This window comes from Ambystoma mexicanum, chromosome 1p, assembly GCF_040938575.1.
Source record: "Ambystoma mexicanum isolate Mex_15411 chromosome 1p, UKY_AmexF1_1, whole genome shotgun sequence".
Classification (NCBI taxonomy): domain Eukaryota; kingdom Metazoa; phylum Chordata; class Amphibia; order Caudata; family Ambystomatidae; genus Ambystoma; species Ambystoma mexicanum.
The window spans coordinates 162,762,860-162,783,916 of record NC_090921.1 but is presented as its reverse complement, the minus strand read 5'-3'; the positions used below and the strand labels follow the sequence as shown (position 1 = coordinate 162,783,916).

Below are 21,057 nucleotides of genomic sequence, written 5' to 3'. Positions count from 1 at the left end.
GCAGCCAGCATCGGAGCACCCAGGGGTCATTCATGCACTGCAGACTCGCCAGGTAAGTCGCTCTCTTGTGCTCCATTCTGTGTTCCTAGGACTGTTGTAGCAGTGGCTTCTCCCAGTCAGACAAACTCTTTCCTCTGGGTCGCCGTCACGTCCACCACATTGAATTGGCGCCGCCTTAGCTCCTAAAAGTTCCTGGTGCAACCCTGCCACCTGTAACCTCTCGTCTGCTTCTGCTTCCTGCTGCGCAATATCTGCACATTGCGATTTGAATGGGTAAGTGTTTCCCTTTGCGCTGCGCAGCCTCTGCATTTTGTTAGAGGCACAGACCCTCTCAGGACCCACACTGGGCCCGGGTTTCTCCAACGCTCTAATCTTGCTTCCCAGAACATAAACGCCCCGCACTGCTTTCTCCAGTCCTGCTTCTTTCTCCTCCTTCTTTTCACCTGCACCTGAGGGGGGCCTTTTAAGACTCTGTCCCCCTCAGGTGTGGGTCATATTGTCTAATTGGCTGACCTCTCCTGTATCTTCACCTTGCTCCCAGTACTGAGGGATTTATGGAACTTGTAGTCTTTGACAACAAAGTTTAGTTTTTCTAACTTTCTATTTTACAACAGGCCATCAAGAGATTAGGGTTTCGGGGAAAGTTGAACAGGGGACGGTGCCCTTCGTCCTGACCTGTTTCGTCCCCCGTGTGATCCTCACGCAGAATACCGCACCCAGGGTCGGGATCAGGAAGTGTCTGCCATCCCCTGGCCACCTGAGGAAGGTCCCGAGTCGAGGTTTTGGCTGATTCATCGCACTGAAAAAATAGTAAATGTAAAGCCTTGCAGGATCTTGGAGGCAAAAAGGAAAATAATTGAGAGTGAGCTCCACGCAATGAACAAGGGCAACATCATTGAGCTCCCGGAGCGCCATTGTCCCCCCCCCCCCAATGTCTCAGTGGTTAAGACGAAAAGAAGTTTGAGGTTCTATATAGATTTCGGGTAACTGAACTCCATCTCTGTTTGATAATTACCCCATCCCATGAATCACCAAGCTCTGGTCATCTACATTTATCTACTCTGAATTTAACCAAAGGATGCTGGCAGTTGAACCCCCTAACCCCACCGATGGGGGAAAAAAGACTGCCTTTTTAACCTGCAGGATCTCATTCAATTTAAAGTACTCTCCTTTGGTTTGCACAGTGCGCTGCTCCTGTCACATTCCAGAGGTTAATGTATAAGATTCTAAACCCATACTCTAGCTTTTCTTGAGCCTACTTGTACTACATTATTGTACACGGTAAGACCTTGCCAGAACACATGCACCACCTCTATGTAATTGCAATAGCATTTAGGAGAAGGTTTAACGGTGAAACCAAAGACATTTCATCTGGCGCAGGCAACTGTAAAGTATGTGGGTTACTTTATTGTAAATGGACTGATAAAACCTCAGACGCAAAAGGTTAAAGCAGTAGAATGAACCCCTGTGCCTAGAACTAAGCATGATCTTCAAGCTTTTTTAGGATTGACTGGATATTATCAGCATTTTATATTGAACTATTCCACCTTGGCTGCCAATTTGAGAGAAAAGTTGAACTCTCATCCACAAAAAGAGTTTCTGGGGAAAAGATCATCAACAGAGCTTTGAAGGCTTGAAACAAATATGCCAATCACCTGACTTCAATCAGGAATGTATCCTTCAGACAGATGCCTCTAAGGTTGGGTTGGGAGCTGTGTTGTCTCAAGAGCATGATGGCATGGCACATCCCGTCTTGTATATGAGACGGAACAATCATTTTCCACGGTTGAACTGGAAGCCCTGTCCATAAAATGGGCAATCTTGAACCTGCATTATTATCTAACGGGAAGAAGATACTGGCTTGTGACAGACCACTCCCCTCTAATCAGGACGAGTCTAAGGAAAGATTCCAGTGCTCGAGTAGAGCGTCAACCTTTTTGTTTCTCTGTGGAACATTGAAAAGGGGAAGAGCAAGGTAATGTGGTCTTTAAGTAATTTCCCACTTCCAGATCAAGGAGGAGCCTCTCATTTAACGGGACGGATATGCAACGAATCTGGACTATTCATCCCTTCTCCCCGGAGGTGAGCCACCCCCTTTGAGGCTAGGGAGGGGAACCTGCTCAACAAGATCCTCCCTAGGCGTCTGGGCAAGTGGAACCTCAGTGGGAGTGACTTCCCTCTTGGGGACAAGGACTCTTTCAGGTAAGGAACTCCTACTCCAATGTATGTTATCTGCCTATAAGGGAATTGGACAGACTCTTGTTGCTTTTTTGAATCCACCAAGCAGTGACATTTCTTTAACCTTTTTGGCTTCAGGAAATGCTGAACCTTACCTAAACTTCCTAGACAAAAATCAGCGACACTCCCTTTTTGGTTTGGATAACGTACATAAAACAATGAGAAACTTTGAATCAAGAAGCGAGCCTCTGACAGGCCGACGTCCTGGAGGTGTGAGCCACACTAGACTGCAGAGCTGGAAGCAGCATAGAGGGCGAACGAAGTGCCAGCCAGATGCCCAAAGGCTGGCGTCCGACCCGAACATGAAACGCAGGCCGGGAGAGGGAAATAGAGACCCTGGTGAGGCAGTGACCACCAGCAAGCCGTGATGGCCATGGGGTCCGTTGGCCAATGCCGAGACCAGACTGTACTGGAGATGCCTGGTCCCAGATCTCTAAACGAGAAAGGTAATAACTGCCGAGCCGAGGAGCATAAGTGAAGCGTCTACTCCCGAAGAGAACGCCACTGAGCGGGGCGAACAATAAAGCAAACCTTGCTGAGGGTGAAAGGGCTTTGGAGAGTTCGGAAGTGTCGAGAAAAACATATAGTTAAGTCTGGAAAAGCCAAGAAAATCCAAACGCTTCATACTGGCAGACGCCCCACCATGGCCATGAAGTATATCGACTAGAGAGCCAAGGGCTCCAGTGATAACAAGACGAGGACATTGTGTAAGACTTGGTGATATTCTGTGATCGACTTGTTTTTGTGGAGAAAAGGAAAACGTACGAAATCTGAATAAAGACTAAATCCTGCTATATATAACCTGCATAGAGGCTGAGGACTGTCCTGCAATGAACTGGTGAACTTTGTGTAGAGAAATTCAGAACGGGACACACTTGTAAACCTTCTTCCTGGAAAAAGGATCCAAGTGTTGGGTCAGACAGAAGCCATCAATCAGGTCATTAAGCCGCCCCCTGCCCCCCAATACCCTCATCACTTTTTTTTTCTTTTCTTCTTTTTTCCTTCTTAAGTGGTAGGGCCATTTAGTGATTAGGGATTGGACTAAGGACTATTTTCTTTTGGACTTTTTTAAATTTTTTTTTAGGAACACTTAATTTTAGTTTCATAGGGCTAGATGGGTGTTTTCTTTTTATTTTTAATTAACACCTGCAAACCATGACACTACTTAGTCTGATTCCTTCTGGTTCCCCACAGTGTGTAATTAGCTATCTGGCTTGGTTGTACCCACAACAATCATGTGGGTGCTTTTCCAGGAAGCTTCTTTTTTGATTCCCCCCTCCTCCCCCACCCCTAAGGAAGGGCGACATCTTCCTCCAGGAGACAGGAACCCTTCCTGGGAGGTCCTGGGGGAACTGGTGCTTCAAATACAGTCCACGCATGACCATGGCCCTCTCACCCAAAGGTGCTTCTTGCTAGAGTCCTTTTCAACTAGGCAGGCAGAGGAAGAGGGTGGAGTTAGAGTAGCCGAGAGGAGGGGTGTAGACGAGAGAGTCGACCCTGCCCCCTGGAGTCTCTAGGCTCCCAGAAGTCAAGGAGAAGCCCTGGTTCCTGCCTTGAACGACTTGTGGGCTACACCGACATTGCCCGTCGGTTTCAAGCTGCTTTGTGCCATGTGTGGTTGCTTCTTGGGCTGCACTGCATGTTGGAAACTTTGCTTTCACCAAGCTCGTAGAAGCCTGGCTCAATGCTGTAGAGCCCCAAAGACAAACTGAAAAGGTATTTGAAGAGACCCTGTCCCCGTTAAAGGACCGACCCTACTTGTAAGCCCCACTTATCCACCTTTTCTTCAATACAACCTCATGTTCTAGACCTTTTGCTATTAACATCTTTGTCTGGGCACCCCTGTCTACAATGCCACAGTGTCCCTTTATTTTATTTTGAAGTCTCTGTGTGGGCACGTTACAAGGTTGTGCCAGTATTATTTTTTTTATTAATTGTGTGCATTTTTGTTAGTTCAATTAAAGGTCCTATTTTTATAGACCCTTGGTTGGACATTGTTTTATTTTGGTACCACCACCAACCTATTGGTTGTGTTGCTTCAGTGACGGCTCACATCCCTCTGTAAAAGCATATCGTGTTCTTGGGCTCACGTTACCAAAAAGGAGCTTTATGATTAGGATCACTGCTGGTTTACTAGTAGTGTGGGGTCGAGTAGGCTCTTTAGCCACTTCTCATCCCTCTGCTCCTGCAAAGCAGTACATTTGTCACAAGGTGTTTCTCTAGGTCTTGCTGGGTTCCACTGTCCCTCGCCGTTTCTTTTCTGTTTTGGACTCTGGTGTGCCTGCTTTCCCTCTCGTGCTGGCCAAACATGATTTTTGCATTGGCCAACAGAGGACCAACTCTTTTCCTGCTAAGCCTCCCAGCTTTTGGGGCTCTTTGGGTTGACTTTGCTGCTAGTTGTTTGTTTGCAATATTTCGGCACTGTACTGGATCCAGGCTTTTAGAGGCATGGGCTGGTGTTTGGTTGAGTGGTTGACACTGCAAGGCTATGATCATCCCGCCTTTGTTGAGGACTGGTTCTTGAGGGCTTGGCCTTACTTACCTGTAGTGTGGCTCTTCTCTGCCCCAGAGCCTCTCTTGCGGTTGCTGCTGCTTTCCTGACTTTTCTGCTGGCTTTCTAATATTGATACAGTTGCAGCTCGTCCATGACTAGTTTTGACTTGTTGGAGCCCCATTGTCATCCAGAGTCTGTTCCTGCCCATTTATCGGCTGGCATTACCCATCCTGGCCGTTTGTTGTGCATTGTCAGAAGTAATTTGGGAATTTTGTGGCTCCAACAGTTCATTTTGCCTCTCCTTCATCGCTTCTTTAACTGGACAATCATTAAGGTTTTTTTTTTCTTTTTTGTGTACCTGCTTCATGTTTGTTCTGCTTTCTTTGTCTGTATTTATATATCATATAATTACTACACTATAGTAACCGTTTTGAATTTGTCTGAAGCACCATCAAATATATATTTTAAAAGGCTGAACTGCAGAAAGGGGCGCCAGATCTCAGGTGGGCATGAGGTCTGGTCATGTTAATTGCGCAAGATGCTTCTCCGCACCACAGGAGGGCGGGCGACGTTTAATGAGGCCTTTTCCCAATCGGATTCAAAATGTAAAGAAAAGCGGACCACACAGAATGCTTAATAATTGGTTCTATCTTTCGGAACTAGCGTGTACATTTTAAACATAGGCATTAATTAACCTTGACAATGTTGCTTAGCAACAGGCATGTGTCTAATTCTGCCAGGTCTATAGATCACTGTTTAGCTTTCAGAAATTTGTGAAGCACTACCCACATGCAGATGAAGTGATGCCCTAGCTCTTGATGGCTGTATCCGTATTCTGAAGGGAAAAACAACCCCTGATGTCTTACCTTCACTAGGGAAACCCCTCGGAATTTCAGTGGCACCCGCCTTTCAGAAAGTGCCAATGTGCCAGTCTGCATCCAGAAGAAAACCATGTGTAGAAACGGGCAGAGAGAGGGGCGGAGGGATTGAAAGTGAAAAACAGAGACTGGGAAGAGCAAGGGGAATGAATGAGGGGGCGGGGGGTTGTTAGGCAGAAGAGAGGAGGAACGAGCAGAGATGCGGTGGAAGGGATGGAGCAAGTGCTTTTGACTCCAGAATTTTGACAATGCTGGATAGGGCCGATGGGAATTGTAGTCAGAAACCTCTGGCGAGCAGAAGGTTGCATTAACGGCAATAGAGTGAACAATAAGAGCAAGATGGTGAAAGGAAGAAAAAGGCAAGGAAAGTTAGTCAAATGCAGAGGGAACATTTAGAATAGAGGGAAGAAAGTGAGGGGGATGACCGACTGATGAGAAGGAGGAATATAGAACAGGGGAAGAGGGACATAACCAGAGAAAGGGGGGAAATGGTAATAGAAGAAGAAGAGGGTAATGGTGTAACAGACACATCGGGAACATGAGGTGTTGCTGGAAATGAGAGCTCGAGCCATGCTTCACCTGGGAAAGATTAACTCCTCACAAAATAACAGACCCACAGAACTGTACAAAGGCTGTCGAAAACTGCCTTGGCAGAGACTGGGATAGTGTGCTTTGGACACCAAGGCCATTCTGTGAGAGACTATACTGCTTCCTTGGTGTGCTCCATTCTAAGCTTCGATTAAGGGAAGGATGACAACATGCTGCTCTCTGCTACAGGCCGGACTGTTCCTAGGGTCTTTATCAAACAACCATTGGCAACCTCTAGCCGGAGCGCACTCTGTACAAGCGACCATGTTGAGGAGAAGCTCAGTCTGCTTCTCTCTAATATAGGAGAGAGTTCTTTTAGGTGTTTTGCAAAGGGGCCGCTCCTTCGATTGCTCTCTTAACAGGGGTGTTTCTTGGAGATGACGGACAAGAATCCAATTACATCGGTGAGTGCTTCGTGTCAGGAATTACACTCTTGCCACTAGAACCAAAACACGTACTTCCCGTTTGTTAATGGGAAGGCTGTGGCAATCTTCCTGGACAAGGAGATAGGATTCCCATTGACACAACTCCCCTTGCTAATGGCGGCCCTGTTGCTTCATTAATTTAGCTGGGGTCGGTGACCCGGGAGTCATCAAGTGAATCCAATATGGGTCATTCCCTATACTGATGCACTCCTCTTTCAAACAAGTTACGTTTTTTGTTTCTGATTGCAGCGAGGAGCTGTGACATTCCAGAGAACTCTTCTATGCACCGGGAGACAGCAGGTGAAATTCCTTGCTAAAGCCGTGCTTGAAGCACAGATTATCCCTGGAAGCTTCGGCTGCTAAGACCTCCCATTTATTTTATTTTTTCCTCCTACCGGTGTGGATCGGTAACCTTTTTAAAATTTTGTTTTTTGGTTGCTTTATGCCCGATCCTGATCCCATGAGCGGGGAGAACATCGGAAATGCTGCGGATCCCACGTCTGCTGTTGACTAGGTATTTGGAACTTTCAACATAATTATTCCAGTGATTGTCTATTTTCCTTAAACAAAAGAACATGTTACTGTACGTGTGGTTATTTGTGAAGCCAGAAAGGCGGATGCAAATCCCTTACTCATAAACACTTGCAGTTAAGCGACCCCTTGTCAAATTTGGCATCTGCTCCACAAGAGTGCATCATCCATCCACATTCCCAACCCTAGCTTTTCCCAGGATGGGATTTCCAAGATTGCGCACCCCCCCCCCCACCCTATTACAGCGGGCTGACTTCCCATTTCAGGTAATCCTTCTAGCCAGTGGAATCTCAGATTGAGAAAGAATATATTCTGTTAACTGCATCCAAACATTCCAGCTCTTCAGATTGGAAGATCTGCTCGCCTGGATCCCCTGCACTCAAGATCCTTTACACTCCTCGGCGGGGAAGAAAAGTGGTTCTGACATCCATTACGATTTAGAGAGCCTCTTCCCTTTCTTGCCCTGGTGTACTCTCTCCATGGATCTCGAAGACCAGGTCTGTGTATGTATGTCTAACACTTGGGGACAATATTGACACATTTTACTGTGGAGCACTGACTGGACATGTGTCCGGTCAAAGTTTTGTATCTTTACCAAGATGCTAAACTGCCTAACGGCAGTAAGGCCTCTGGTGAGCACTGCGATCCTACTGCATCACTAATCAAATGTTATGTTATTTGGCGTTTACACTGTGCGTGTTAACTGGGACCCTGCCCAGGGCGCAAACCACACTGTGGTACGTCGGATGAGTGAGGAAAAGCAAGGAGGAGAGGGCATGCAGGTAGAGTAGAGCTGGGGAACAAAAAGGACAGACTTGAATCATAACGGGAGAGGGAAATCTACAAGAGGGTGAGTGCTAGTAGTTGCAGAGATGCTTGAAAAATTGTGTGATCAGTCGTGGAAAGATGGGTCCAGTGAAAGATCAAAACTGTCCTTATTGTTAATCTCCCCTTTTTTTATATAGGGATTTGTATAAAAACCGCGATATGGATGTGTGATGGCCTTCAGATGTGCTCAAGAGTTCCAATAACTTCTGGGGGCTGACTAGGTCTGTTATTCATACTAAATCTCCCTACTGCAGAGTGCTCTGGGAGCTGCTAATATGGAGCCCACTGACAGACCTCACAGAGCCAGGGGTTCCCATTGTACTGAAGGTGTATGAGAGGAGACAAAGGGGGAGTTGGACAAAGCAATGCCATTCCTCCCCAACTCTGAGCCATAATAAATTACCGGTGTAGGACAGGGAGTAAGTATCCTACTTCTAATTAATGATTTGGGGAAGACCATTATCCTTTGACATTGGTAACCTGAAGGCATTGGCCTGAAAGGATTGCATTACTATGCCATGTTAAAATGCAATGGTTCCATAACTGTACATCATACATGAACTTATATCCAAGGAGGACCTTTCCTACAAAGAAATGTCTTGTTACATGTGGTTGTACAAATGAGTTAAGGTGTTCCAGGGCACAGACTGGTGCTGTGGAAGCAACATTTCCCCTCTCACAAGACTCAAAAGGTGCTGCCATCTCACCTAATCAAAAGCAGGCTGTTGATTGGCTACATGTGAACAGGAGGGCTTTAAAATAATACTCTCTGGTAGTGTCCTAGGGCAGGAATAATGTCAATGTGCTCAGACTCATTCCTGTTTCAGTTGAAGTTGGTAAATAGTTTTTGTTTTTAATCTCCAGTTCTAGGGTATGCCAGACCCCAGCATTCATCACCTTGAGAACTCTGGGCCCCCGATGCTACGCTGCCCAGGCTGCTCAGGTAAGACACTGCACACAACCCTGTCACTTTATTTGGGCTTGAATAAAATATGAATGATCGCAAGGCACCAAGTAAAATATGGATGACAGTGGGGCACTGTTCTGTAAGGCTATGATGTTAAATTATTCCTTCTGAGTGTAGGGTCAGTGACAGTCCTTTACATTCCTGGCCTCTTCCCCCCCCCCTCCCACCCCCCAATCGGACCCCTACCTGAAGGATTAGGATACTTATTTATTTACAGTATTTTGTCTGATCTGTTTGGTTACCATACGTGAGGCTGGGTGGACATCTTGTGGGTGGGTGGGATGATGAGTGGGAGGTTGCTTTGAATTGAATGTAGGGGAGGAAAGGGAGATATGGCAAGGCATGCAGTGCTGGAAATGGAAACCATGTACTCTGGGATCTCCAATGCGTCCCACGGCCCCCCATTCAAAGGGGGGTTATGCGGCCAGGGCTACGGTGTGGAGGCCAAGTCGCATAGCACCCCGTTTCCTCAAAGAATCCACTCCTGGTGAATTGCCTAAAATCAAAGGGCTTTTGGGACAAATAACATTGACCACATTTTAAATTTGAAATGGGTCTGTGATCAACATGAAACCTTTCGGAAAATCCTTGCTTCATTGTTCAGCCAGGGCTTGTGATCCTGCCCCCAGGTCCCCGCCATCTGTCCGGCCACCCCACTCCCTCCTTTTTGGATGCAGCCAGGTTACCACTAGTTCCTTTTTTCCACTTCCACCACTGGGTCAAGGAGAATTAAGATTGATTGGAGTTGGAGGGCTCAGGTTGGCCAAGTCTCATAAGGGCCAGATGTTGATTCATGAGCCTGGTCCCACTTAATAAAATGCAGATGACTTCCAGTCTTCGCTTTCCATAGACCTCCGGGATGGTGGTCTATATTGACTTTTAATATAAAACACTAATGTTTTGTTTTTAAGGTTGTTTCTTTATTCTCACTGAATCTTTTTATGGTCCTTGTTGTACTATCTTTTCACATTTTATTTATTTGAAAGTCATGTAACTTGCTCAGTTTGCATTAAACCACTTCAGAGTGCACAGAAAATGACACAAAGTGGACACACATCTTATGTAATCATAATGTGCATTTTTAATAGTGACGTGAACCGAAGTAATTGTAGAATTCCTACGCTGTGAGATAAGGAAAAACTGGATTCACTGCATCTACAAGTTTCAGGTATCCGAATAAACAATGACATGGTTACAAGGAACTTTTATGTGACGGCATCATCCGATCTACTCCACCAGAGTAGATTATAAGAGATGTGTGGTTAAGTAGGGAAACGGTGTTGAGAACTCCTCCTGGACCAACATTCTATGTAGGCAGGGAAATGCAATCCCATTTGGGTCATGATTTATCAACCGGTCTGGCTGACTAGCCAGGATTTTAGCTATCTTTTGACTCCTCCAAATAACAGAGCTGAGTGCGCTTGCTTTATTTCAGTTGGCCATAAAAAGACCACCACGTTTAATCCAATGATTCAAACTGAAGGCTGCAAGGTTTTCACCACCGTGGGTTTTTCTGTTGAACCTAGGGCATGTTAACCCACAGAGACCTGTGGATTGACTGCTCCGTTGGCACTGGAGGGTTGTTTGCTGAGGTTTTGGTTGAGGCAGCTGCGACTTGCGTTTGCCAGGCCATTGTGACAAAGCAGTGTGTTTTACGTTAATTTCTTAATTGCCCTTTGCAGTCCGAGTTCTGGAGGACTTAAGCCATGACTCCAGACTGCACTACCTAAAACTGAGCCACGTGTATTTAAAAATCTTTGTTTGCAAGCAGCTGGATAAGTTGTTGCTGGTTCTCGGCTAGATCCTGTCCTGTGCAGCAGTGCTGTGTGCGGGCTAAGCATGCAAAGTCTGTGTAACCTGAATATCTCTGGTTCCTAATTCAAAAATATCAGTGTGCCCTAAAATGTGCGTCCAAAGCACCTGATCTACGTATCTAGTGAGCTAGCACTTCTGACTGCAATAGTTCTGCTCTCTAAGGTAGTAGAATATAGTGTGCCATAACCTAGCCAAATTGATTATTTCATGGTATGGCCACTGCCATGTTTTAGAACTCGGAGTCCCTGGCTGACAAGTGGACTTTTAACATGGGAACTTTTTAATGGGTTAGATAACACGGTGCAAGTGTGTGTGATAACCCTTCTTACGTATTTACTAAAGGATTTGAAATAGCTGGGAGCTACTTAACTCCTGCTTCTAGCCTAGGAGAACCTGGTTTGCGTTAAATCCACTACAACCAGGAGTACGTTTGGCTCACCTGGCCGACTGGTGCTTTACAATCATAGATTAACTTTGAGAATGTTAATAAAAATTAATTGGGACACATCTAGCACACATTTAAACATAATGGATCATACATAATGGGCAAAAAGTAAAAATGTGCCTTTCCTGTAGAAGGTACATTTGTGGTGCACTCCAACCCCCCTCCAACGCAATAGCTCCTGCCTTCTGGGTTGTGCCCGACACCCCGGGGCTGAGTTTAGCTCTTACTCATTGAATCATTTTGAACGCTGTTACTCACAGCCTACTATGGTGTGATAATCGCAGGTGTGTGTGTGTAATATACACCAGTCATTGGGACTAGTAAATGCAATATCACAGACACGTACACTAGTATGCGGTGTACACCGTGAGACATTTATGCGGGATAGCTCCCAGACATCATAGTACTTTAGATGGCAGTAAATGCTGTGTTTCAGTGAAGCTGCAGGATTGCAGTGTATCTACAATGCTGTCGGCTGCTTTCTGTACAGGAGTGCCGAAGGTGTGCTGTGGCACAGGTAGAAGGCATATCTGCAGGTGTGTGTGTATGTGTTTAAGCATAGGAGAGCGGTAGTTGTTGCGCCCAAGAATGGGGTGTATTGGCAGAGCTTTGGGTTGACCTCAATACTGGGATAGCAAGGCATATTGCGGTCTGTATTGAGGTGGAAGAAAAGCCCCTTTTGAAAGCTGTGAAGTGCACACTCGGTGGGTGGAATGGCCTTGGAGGGCACTCTTCCAGTGAGAATGATTGAGCCGAGAGTGGTGTCTGAAAGGGGGAAAAGGTGGCAGCGAGCGAAAGGGAGTGTAGGAAAGAAAGGGGCTTCTTCAGTGATTCACGTGTGGGATGCCCAGACGAGTCCCTCGCATGCTTTCAAATGACGGCTGAGAGGGGATTCTGGGGGCATCCACACTGGCGTAGGACAGGCCGCAAAGATGAGACCCCTGTGGAAACCATGGTACGTTTAGGCAACCCATGGCGTTCTCTGGCAGTCTGCAAAGAACCTGCAGTCATGAGTTTAAAATCTGCTTTTGGTGGGTACCATATGGTCTATTCGGTCACAAAAACCTGCCCTGCGTTGGGGCTTTCCTTGGAAGCTCGAGGCCCCGGCCTGGAAGGACTGCTTTCTGACAGCAGTTGGCGGGGCACGCCAGGCTCCGAACGCCGTAGCCCCATCCATTGAGCTTTAGATCGGTCAAACTCGGATGCAAGGAGGAGCCAATGGGGCCAACTGTGTGCCTCCGCTGCCAAGCAGGGGGCTGCTCTCAACCTTTTGTGTCCCCAGGGCAGGTGAAAACGCCCAATTTTGATTTTGGCGAGTGATGGATATGGGATTGTAAGGGGCATGGCGGGCGACGACCATCAAAAGCATGCAAGCTGAGTGGGATCAATTCCCACAGACCTGCCATGAAAATTGGCTTGCAGATCCCTGCACATATCGGTTCTACTTTGCTGCATGCTGTGTCTGCAGGTCTAGGGCATGGGTAGGGAGGCAGACAAGGGGTTCCGGAAGAAACTCTGCCAGGGGTTTGACTGTCTACAGAGTGCAGGCCTGTTGGGCGGGAAAGCACTTCCTCTTCAGATTGAATTGTCCCTGCCCCTGTGCATCATGGGATGGGCTAGTCTCACATTCCACAAAGACACGCGAGTTTCAGGGCTCCGGGAATGTTAGTCTTGCCAGAGCTCTGCTCAGGAAACTCCCAGACCTGTTCAGAAGCCAAGCTCTCACCCACAAGCAGCTCTGCTTCAGAAGACTCCGCCCAGGAACCTGAATGCAGAGACAGCAGCCAAAGCCCCACTTCCTGCTCCATAGCTGCCCATAGTGGTATGTATGTCTTGCAATTTATACAGTATTGGGACCAATAATAAGAGCGGGGACCAACTTGGATTACTCGCTGAACGGGTTTCTTGCTCAATCACTATCGCACCTGCTCCAAATATAAAATTGTGGGAATTGTTATGCTCCCAAAATACCGTATGCTTTTGTGCAAATTAACAGACTTGTGTTCCATAAACAGATACTGTGTTGTTGAGATACTGTGTTGTTGACCTGGGACCACTCCACTGCAACCCTCTCCCCCCCCCCCCCCCACCTCCCCCCAAGGATGAGAGGGATACAGGAGTATTTTTTTTCCAGCTCTGGGCGTCAAGAACCATGTCGATGTGGCTCTTCATGGGAGCCCAGGTGTGCTGCGGAGCGTTTATTTTGTATTGGTGTAGTTTATCAACAACTTTTACACTGTAATAACTTAAAAAATGACATGGAAGAAAATCGACCAATACAATACACATGAAGATTCACAATTAAATGTCATACAAGTAAACTCATTAAACACCTTTTCACCTAAAAGCTCATGGATCTTGATTAAAAAGTGACCAAATGCAATAGTAAACGAATCCAAACTCCCACTCCATCTCTCCCAAAAGCGCGGGAGTGCAAAATCTTCATGCGTATTTACAAAGTTGTGAAATCTGAAACCTTGTAAAGGAAGTGTTGCAGGGCATTCAATCAATCGGTGCTTCGGAGTTTCACAGGACGCTTTATCATCAGAGGCGACAGGGCACAGCTTCACAGGTGAGACTTCTAATAGGGCCTCGTCTTGGCAGGCGCGTGCATCGTCTCATGCCGAAACGGGCCTTTTTAAAATGCGTCCGTACTGGCGCGTGTCATGAGCCCGGGGAGTGGGCGAAGTTCTCATCTCTATTTATTCTACTTTCAGTTAAATCTGGGCTTTGATCTCTTTGCTTAAACCTCAGGGAATGGAGCTGTAATCCAGTTACGTGCAACAGAGCGAGCATGCAGTGCTCTGAGCAGGCAACACATGTACTTCACCAGCAGGAAAAGCACAGACTGGTCTCTCCTGTATGCGGAGGGAGGTCACAGTCGGAGCTTCGCAAGGAGTGTCTAGTGCATGCAGGGCACTTCTGCTGGGTGCAGAGAGGACACTGTGAGCTCACTGGATGTCTCCAATGTGCAGGTAGAAGACTGTGTGAGCAGAGCTACACTGGGTGTCTCCTCTCTGCAGGGAGGGCACAGCGTGAGCTTCACAAGGGATGTCTACTACATGCCGGGCACAGTCTGAGCTCCAACGCACTATGCGGGAGGTCCCAGTAAGAGCTCACTGGATGTCTCCAATGTGCACGGAGGTTATTGTGTGAGCAGAGCTTCTCTGGGCGTATCCTCTCTGCAGGGAGGGCACAGTGTGAGCTTCAGCACAGTATGCGGGAGGTCCCAGTGAGGGCTCACTGGATGTCTCCAATGTGCAGGAGATCATTGTGTGAGCAGAGCTTCACTGGGTGTATACGCTCTGCAGGTAGGGAACAGTGTGCGCTTCAGCGCACTGTACAGGGGCATCCCGTTACGAGCTTCACCAAATGTCTCCTGTACACAGGGAGAGCAGTGTGGCCTACACTGGCTTTCTCCTCTGTGTTTTGAGTGCAGTGTGAGCCTCGTCTGGTGTTAACAAGACTGGGGCTTTAGGTAGGTCTTCCTGACTTGGAGAGGCTACCAGCGATTTTCTTTAGCTAACCTGGCTCTCAGAGGTGGCAGAGCAGCACAGGCCTAACACTGAGGGGGTGAAGTGAGCATATATATTGTGTGTGTTTTTAATTACATAAAAATGTAATCTTTATATAAAATAATGCTGCTAGAGCAGTTTCTGGCCTTCTCTGCGGACAGGAGATCACTCCATTGGCTACCTGTGCAGAAAAGGATCTCATTCAGGACATTGTGCATTACTCATGCATACCTCTTCGGGAAAAGTCCTGTGTATTTGGTAAGCCAGCTATCTTTTCTCCCTGTTAGGCACACATTACGGTCTAACGTCCCTGGACTGCTGGAAGTACCCTCAGCCAAACTGTCGCAGGGGCTGGAGGGTTGCTTCTCTGTGTCAGCCTCTCGGCTCTGGAATGCCCTACCGCCCGAGTTGAGAAATTGCTGCATGATCGGCTTTTGAACACTGACTGAAGACGCTTCTCTTTGAATACCTTTCCTTGGACCAGCCTGTTGTATGAATCTGATTACTTGTTGCCTTTTTGTTTGTATTGTCCAAGCGCTTCTGAGCCTATGGGCGTTTTTCCAGCACGTTCTAAATTTAATTAAATAAGAAAAGGTAAGGGGTAGATCGCAACACTCACAGGAAGTACCCTTTTAAAATTAATATAATACTTTAAAGGTAAGTAAAATAGTTTCAATGAGTTAGTAAAGGTCAGTGAAGATTATTTCCTACAAGGGGAAATGCAATCACAAGTAAGTGAAACACTTTTCCTATCCACGTCAGAGTTTTGGGAGAGTCCAAGGTGGATCCGTTGTGCGTACTTGGGCAGTGTGGAGACGGAAAGGGTTACTTTTTGTGGAGGTGTCCGAAGGAGCAGTTTTCTGGAGCTCCTGAGGAGTTTAAACTAGAGACCCAGAAATTAAGAAATACGCAAAGGAAGACCTCTGCAGTAGTGCCAGAGAGTCGGGGTCTAAAAAGCAGGCCTGCGGCAGGCGGTTTCCAGAGGTGGTCACTGTGCACATTGTGTGCCGGGTACCATAGATGATTCTAGAGATGATACAGCAGTGTAGGAGTCTTTACATGACCCATAGGAAGGACGATCACTCATGATCCGGTCGTTCCTGGGCCAGGGGTCTCCTGTGTGTGTAGGGAGGGTATAGTGTGAGCTTGCAGGGAAGGCTAAGTACAAGCTTGCTGTGTCCTATGTGCAGAGAAGTCCTAGGGTGGTGTCTCCACTGTGCTCAGAGCTTCCCCAGGTGGCTAATTTGTGTGCGGAGGGTACAGTGTGAGCTACACATTGCCTCCTGTGTGCAGAGAGGGCACATTGTCAGATTCAATGGATGGCTCCTGTTTGCACGGAGGGCCCAGTGTAAGCTACCCCAGGTGTCTTCTGTGTGCAGAGGCCACAGAGTGACCTTCACCAGTATTTACTTTGTGCGGAGAGGGCACAGTGTGATTCACCATCTATCGTCTCCTGTCTGCAGAGAGAGTGTGAGCTACCCCAGGTGTCTCTCCTGTATGCAAGGAGTGCAGAGTCCAACCCCAGCATTTACTTTGCGTGGAGAGGGTACAGTGGGATCGTCAATGGATGCCACGTGCGTGCGGTGAGGGCACAGTGCCCTTCACCAGTGTTTACTTTGTGCTGGGAGGGAACAGTGTGAGCTTCACCGTGTGTCCTGTCTGCAGGGAGGGCACAGTGCGAGTCCTAGCTCAGTGGGTGCCCCCGGGTGTCTGTCTGATGTGCCAGGGTTCGCCTTCCCTTCTGCATCATCCTCTGCCACTTAATTTAACCTACCCAGTTATACCTTCCTTGCTGCCCCTCACTTCCCTTCTCATTTTCTCTTGCCTCCCCCTTAACCATATGTTCTGTGGTCCTTCCACGCACCCTCTCGCAATTATACCTTTCCCAGTCCCTCCTTTCTGTTCCTCCACTTCCCCTTTCCTCTGCTCACAACGCACATTTCCCCTCCGCGTTTCTGCCAAATATTCCACCCCGCCTCGCGTGCTCTCCTCCTCGTTTAAGCTTCAGGTAGGCCATGCCCTTGTTTTAGATCCTTCCCTGCCCACCGTTGCCTCGCACACGCGCCCACCTCTCTCCTCTGCCAGGGAAATGTGCTATTCTTACGCGCGTAATCTCGGGCCGGCGCCATTTCCCGTCCCGGCAGCCAGTGCGCGTGCACCTGCCACGTGCTACTAACTGTCAGTGGGTGAAAGGTCTCTCGCTGGTGCGGTCACAGGCTGCGCTGCGAATGTAGGGCAAAGGTCCCCACACAGACCGCCGCCCCGTGGCGTTGCGCAGCAGAGGGGCTGCTACCCGGGCCCAGGCTGGGAGGGCGGCCCGTACTGCGCAGTGATCACCCCGGGATGGGCAGTTCCCATTTTTCCGTGAAAACGTCCGTTACAACAGAGCAAGGCTACACGTAATTGGGTAGTGTAATATTACCGTGGAGTGCTTCCCCCAGTGTTTTACACTTGCAGATGCATGCGTTTTGGTCCTGACCTGACTGGGAACTTCATTAACCCCATACCATATTGGTGACGTTGCCCAGATGAGCTCAACACGGGCACACCATATTGGATGAAGATGGGCCGTCTTTGCAAGATGTCCGCCTTAGGCTAGTGGCCTTGCTCTTATATTATTTTTTTTATTGCCACTGCCTTCTACATAATATTTTGAAATTGAGGTTCAAAAGTAAAAATAACGGCTCCTGCTATACGCTCCTTTTCTGGTGGGAAGACGCTTGTGCGTGGCAGCAGCAGATGTCCTCCAGTGAGGGCTTGTGAGGACGGTTATGGGGGCCGGCGAGAGAGGCCACACGAGCCAGCCCCAGTGGTGCTGGGGACAGCAGCCCCTGGGTTGGAGGCACGGCGCCTTTGATGGTTTTCGAGGGTCACCCGGTCTAATTGAAGCAGGGCGGACCCAGGCCTGCTTGCTGGTAATAGGGCCCCACAGCAACCTGGCCTCAAGAGACACGGGCTCGCCCATTCCGTTCTGAGGCACGTGGATGCAGCAGGAGCTTTTTTTTTTTTTAGGCCTGCCCATGACGTAGTCCTGGCCCATCTTAATCGGACAATAGACGAGAGACCCACACATAACGTGCTTCCTTTTTTTCACAACGAACGAAGACAACTGGTATTGAAATATAAACGGATTCCCCTCCAGTTACAGAACAACCATACTTGACAACTTGGGAATTGTAGGATAGACAAATCGGAGGATAAACTAATGATACATACGTAGGGACTCAGATAGTTGCAGTCATATAACTGATATTGAATACTCTATACATATTCCGTGGGTGACAGTCGTGGTTGGCGAACTGCTGGTGGTATATTGGCAGTTCTACCACATTTTACGAAACCCTGTATTAACCTGGGGTGAGTGGAACACTGAACATTGCCATTGTTGGTACCATATAGAGCATGCCTACAAACTGCGGGAGCACAGCTTCGCATCCATTTTAACTTGGGCCACTTTAAGCATGTAATATACATGCAGGCTCACAGTATCTAAACACATCTTTACTGAGTGCTCTTTAAGCACTTGTAGGACTGCAGGAGACCAGTTCACTTTGCATTAGTGTCCATTCAGGATAGTCACTGCCATGGGTCAAAGGCACTTGATGGTCCAGTTCAAGTGAGTCAAAGCCACACCAGGGGCCAAGTTGACCTAGTGCCTTGATGTTTGGGTGGGCAGCGAGGCACTGGTAGCATGGTGTCTGGGCCACATTACTTATTCAGCTCCCACAGGCAGGCGTACTGTCCTTTCTTTCACTCTTACCATGGGGATTGCATGCAGCAATGTCTTTTACACCTGTTCCGGCAAGGGCTGTTAGCATAGGACAAGTGGAGGACGCACAAGCACCGAGCTGCAACCCTCGTCTGCATTACTTTCTTGGGCATTTGCTGGGTCTCCTTGCAGTGGAGGTGCTGGTTTAGTTCTTCCTTTCCATTTTCCCCCAACCACTGCCGCAGGGTGTTGCCCATGCTCTACCAGGCAGGAGGTATCACGGTCAACTTTGTGACCTGGCTGCCAGAGCTCTCTTAGGGTGAGAGCCGCAGCCAGCTGAGTGGCTTGAAGGGCTGCCCACCTGTCAGCAGAGCTGTTGCACTTGGTGGTCATTCCAAGGCAGCAGGAGACCTTTCATTGCTTCTCATGACATCATTGAATACTTGATGTCCTTCAACTCCGACGAATGGACGTTGACGTGTCTGGCTCAGTGGGCAGATGTGGATGCCCCACAGTCTACAGCAATAATTCATGCAGAAGGGAGGCTGTGTGCCACAGGTGTCCACTTCACACCCTTGTGTTTTCCTTTCTTAGATATTCTGATTTCCCACGCTCACCAAACTGCGGTTTAAAAACATAGGGGTGAGGGAGGGTTCTTTGGTGGAATGGCTGGCGCCAGATTGTGAGCTTCATGCATCCTGGATGTATCTGGGCATGCTAGAGTGAACAGTCACAGGCAGCACTTTATGCACCACCACAGCCAGGGTTTATTCTGTTGGACGTATGCACACCTTACTGCTGTTATACACTTCGCCGCACACGCGGCCCAGGATCGCCAGAGGGCCTTCTTATCGCACAGCTCATGACTGAGCATGTACATCTTCCTGGTTCCCCACAACTGCTTGCGTCGGGGCACTGTTGGTAGAGTGTCGTCATAGAGAGTTTACACCAGACAGAAAGAGTACCATTACCACCACCAAATCTTCCTACTTGGTTTCTCACATCTTCACCAGCTGTTTGAGTGGAAGTGGAGGACAGTGAGAGTCTGAAAGGCATCAGCGGTCGCAAACCATTGATTAGTTGCTGCATGCTTTTCAGGGAAAGAGTGCTCCTCCTTGGTGCATGAGGGCACTTGAAAATGTGTGCGCTCCTATTCAGAGCACAATGTTCAATTGCTCATGTGCAGCAGCACAGCCAGATTATTTCCTCTTGGCCTGACATGCCTTGGGAGGCAGGAGCAATGCCGCCCTGCCTCTGGATGTTGACAGGCTTTGTTCACACTTGTCGAGGCAGGATGCCAGGCTACACTTTCTTTTTTTTTGTTTTTTTTTTAAAACTTTGATTTTATTAGCATTTTCTTATTATAACAAACCGGGCAAGCACATTGACCGGCCCGTTTAACCCTAAGTCCCCCCCCCCTCCCTCTACCCTTCCTCCGCAACACTGCCCGCCCCCCCCTACTATCCTACTAGAACTTCAGGTTTGCAAGACAGTTCGTGTTCTCTTCCCTTCTTGTGCTTAGGAGAAGATGTGGTAGGCGACCAATTTTTACTGACTGAGGTAGAGTTGCCGTTCCCCGGGCACTCCGTCCAGACCCCACTTAGATCCGAACCCCCTTCCCCGGGCATGGGGGAGTGTTTTGTGTCAATGGACGTCCCATCCCCAGGACTGTTGTACTCCGTACCAGTTGGCCAGGAAAGTACCCGAGTCATTGTTCACCATTGCCACGAGTTTGTCCATCAAGAACATGTTCTTTACCTTCTGCTGCCATTCCTCCTTGGAGGGGGTTTCCGGGCTCTTCCACCTCTGTGCCAGGGCCACCCTCCCCGCCCGCAACATTGTTTCTGTCATCCTTGAAAATCTGTGTATTTCCATGTCCTCCGGGGGAAGACCCAGCAGCATCGACAGCGGGTGCTGGGGGAGAGGTTCATCTTAAACCTCTGCAATCCAAGCTCGAACCCTTCCCCCAAATGTCCTGGACCCTTGGACAAAGCCACCACATATGTTTCCTAGATCCCCTCTGGCCGCATCCCCTAGGGCACATTGCAGATACTCCCGGGAACATTTTAGGTAGTTTCACTGGGTCCCTGTGCCACCCCTGCAGTATCTTGAAATTATGCTCCATGTCTGCGGTAAATACATTTCTGTGGAAGGCGATCTTAAAGATCCTAGACCAGGCGTCCTGTGAAAGGGCTCCCCCCGCCAAATCCTCCCAGTATAAGCGGAAACTTCGTCTCCCGGGGAGGTTAATGGTGTTCAAAATTTTGTAGATGCTCGATACCGCGCCCTTTCTTGAGGTCGCCGTGTCCAGAAACTTTTCAAAGGGAGTCAACTGCCTCCTCAAATTCTGGCCCCATGCTTGGTCACACAGTATGCCCTTGAGACGAAGGTACTCAAAGATGGAAAGGGGCCCTTGACCAAGTGCTTCTCTCAGATCATCGTAAGATAGGAATTCTCCCTCCCTGAACATCTGCCCTGCCCATTCCATCCCCAAGTCTGACCAGATCTGAGAGTTCCGGAACCCTCTATTGCCCAGGTTGAGGGGGAGACTCCAAAGGGAGGACATCGGGGAAGGCCATGAAGTGAGATGGGCTGTCTGTGGGCCCTCCTTCCAAATTTCCCAG

At 48.3% G+C, this 21,057-nt stretch overlaps 1 protein-coding gene across 2 annotated transcripts in view; it reads left to right on the top strand.

Moving 5' to 3' along the window:
* ACADVL (acyl-CoA dehydrogenase very long chain) overlaps positions 1 to 21,057 on the top strand; it is a 425,803-nt gene that overhangs the window by 21,771 nt on the left and 382,975 nt on the right. For both annotated transcript variants that reach the window (XM_069645887.1, XM_069645896.1), the window contains exon 2: positions 8,847 to 8,925. In XM_069645887.1, coding sequence (XP_069501988.1) covers positions 8,847 to 8,925 — 79 coding nt within the window. The remainder of the gene's footprint in view (positions 1 to 8,846; positions 8,926 to 21,057) is intronic.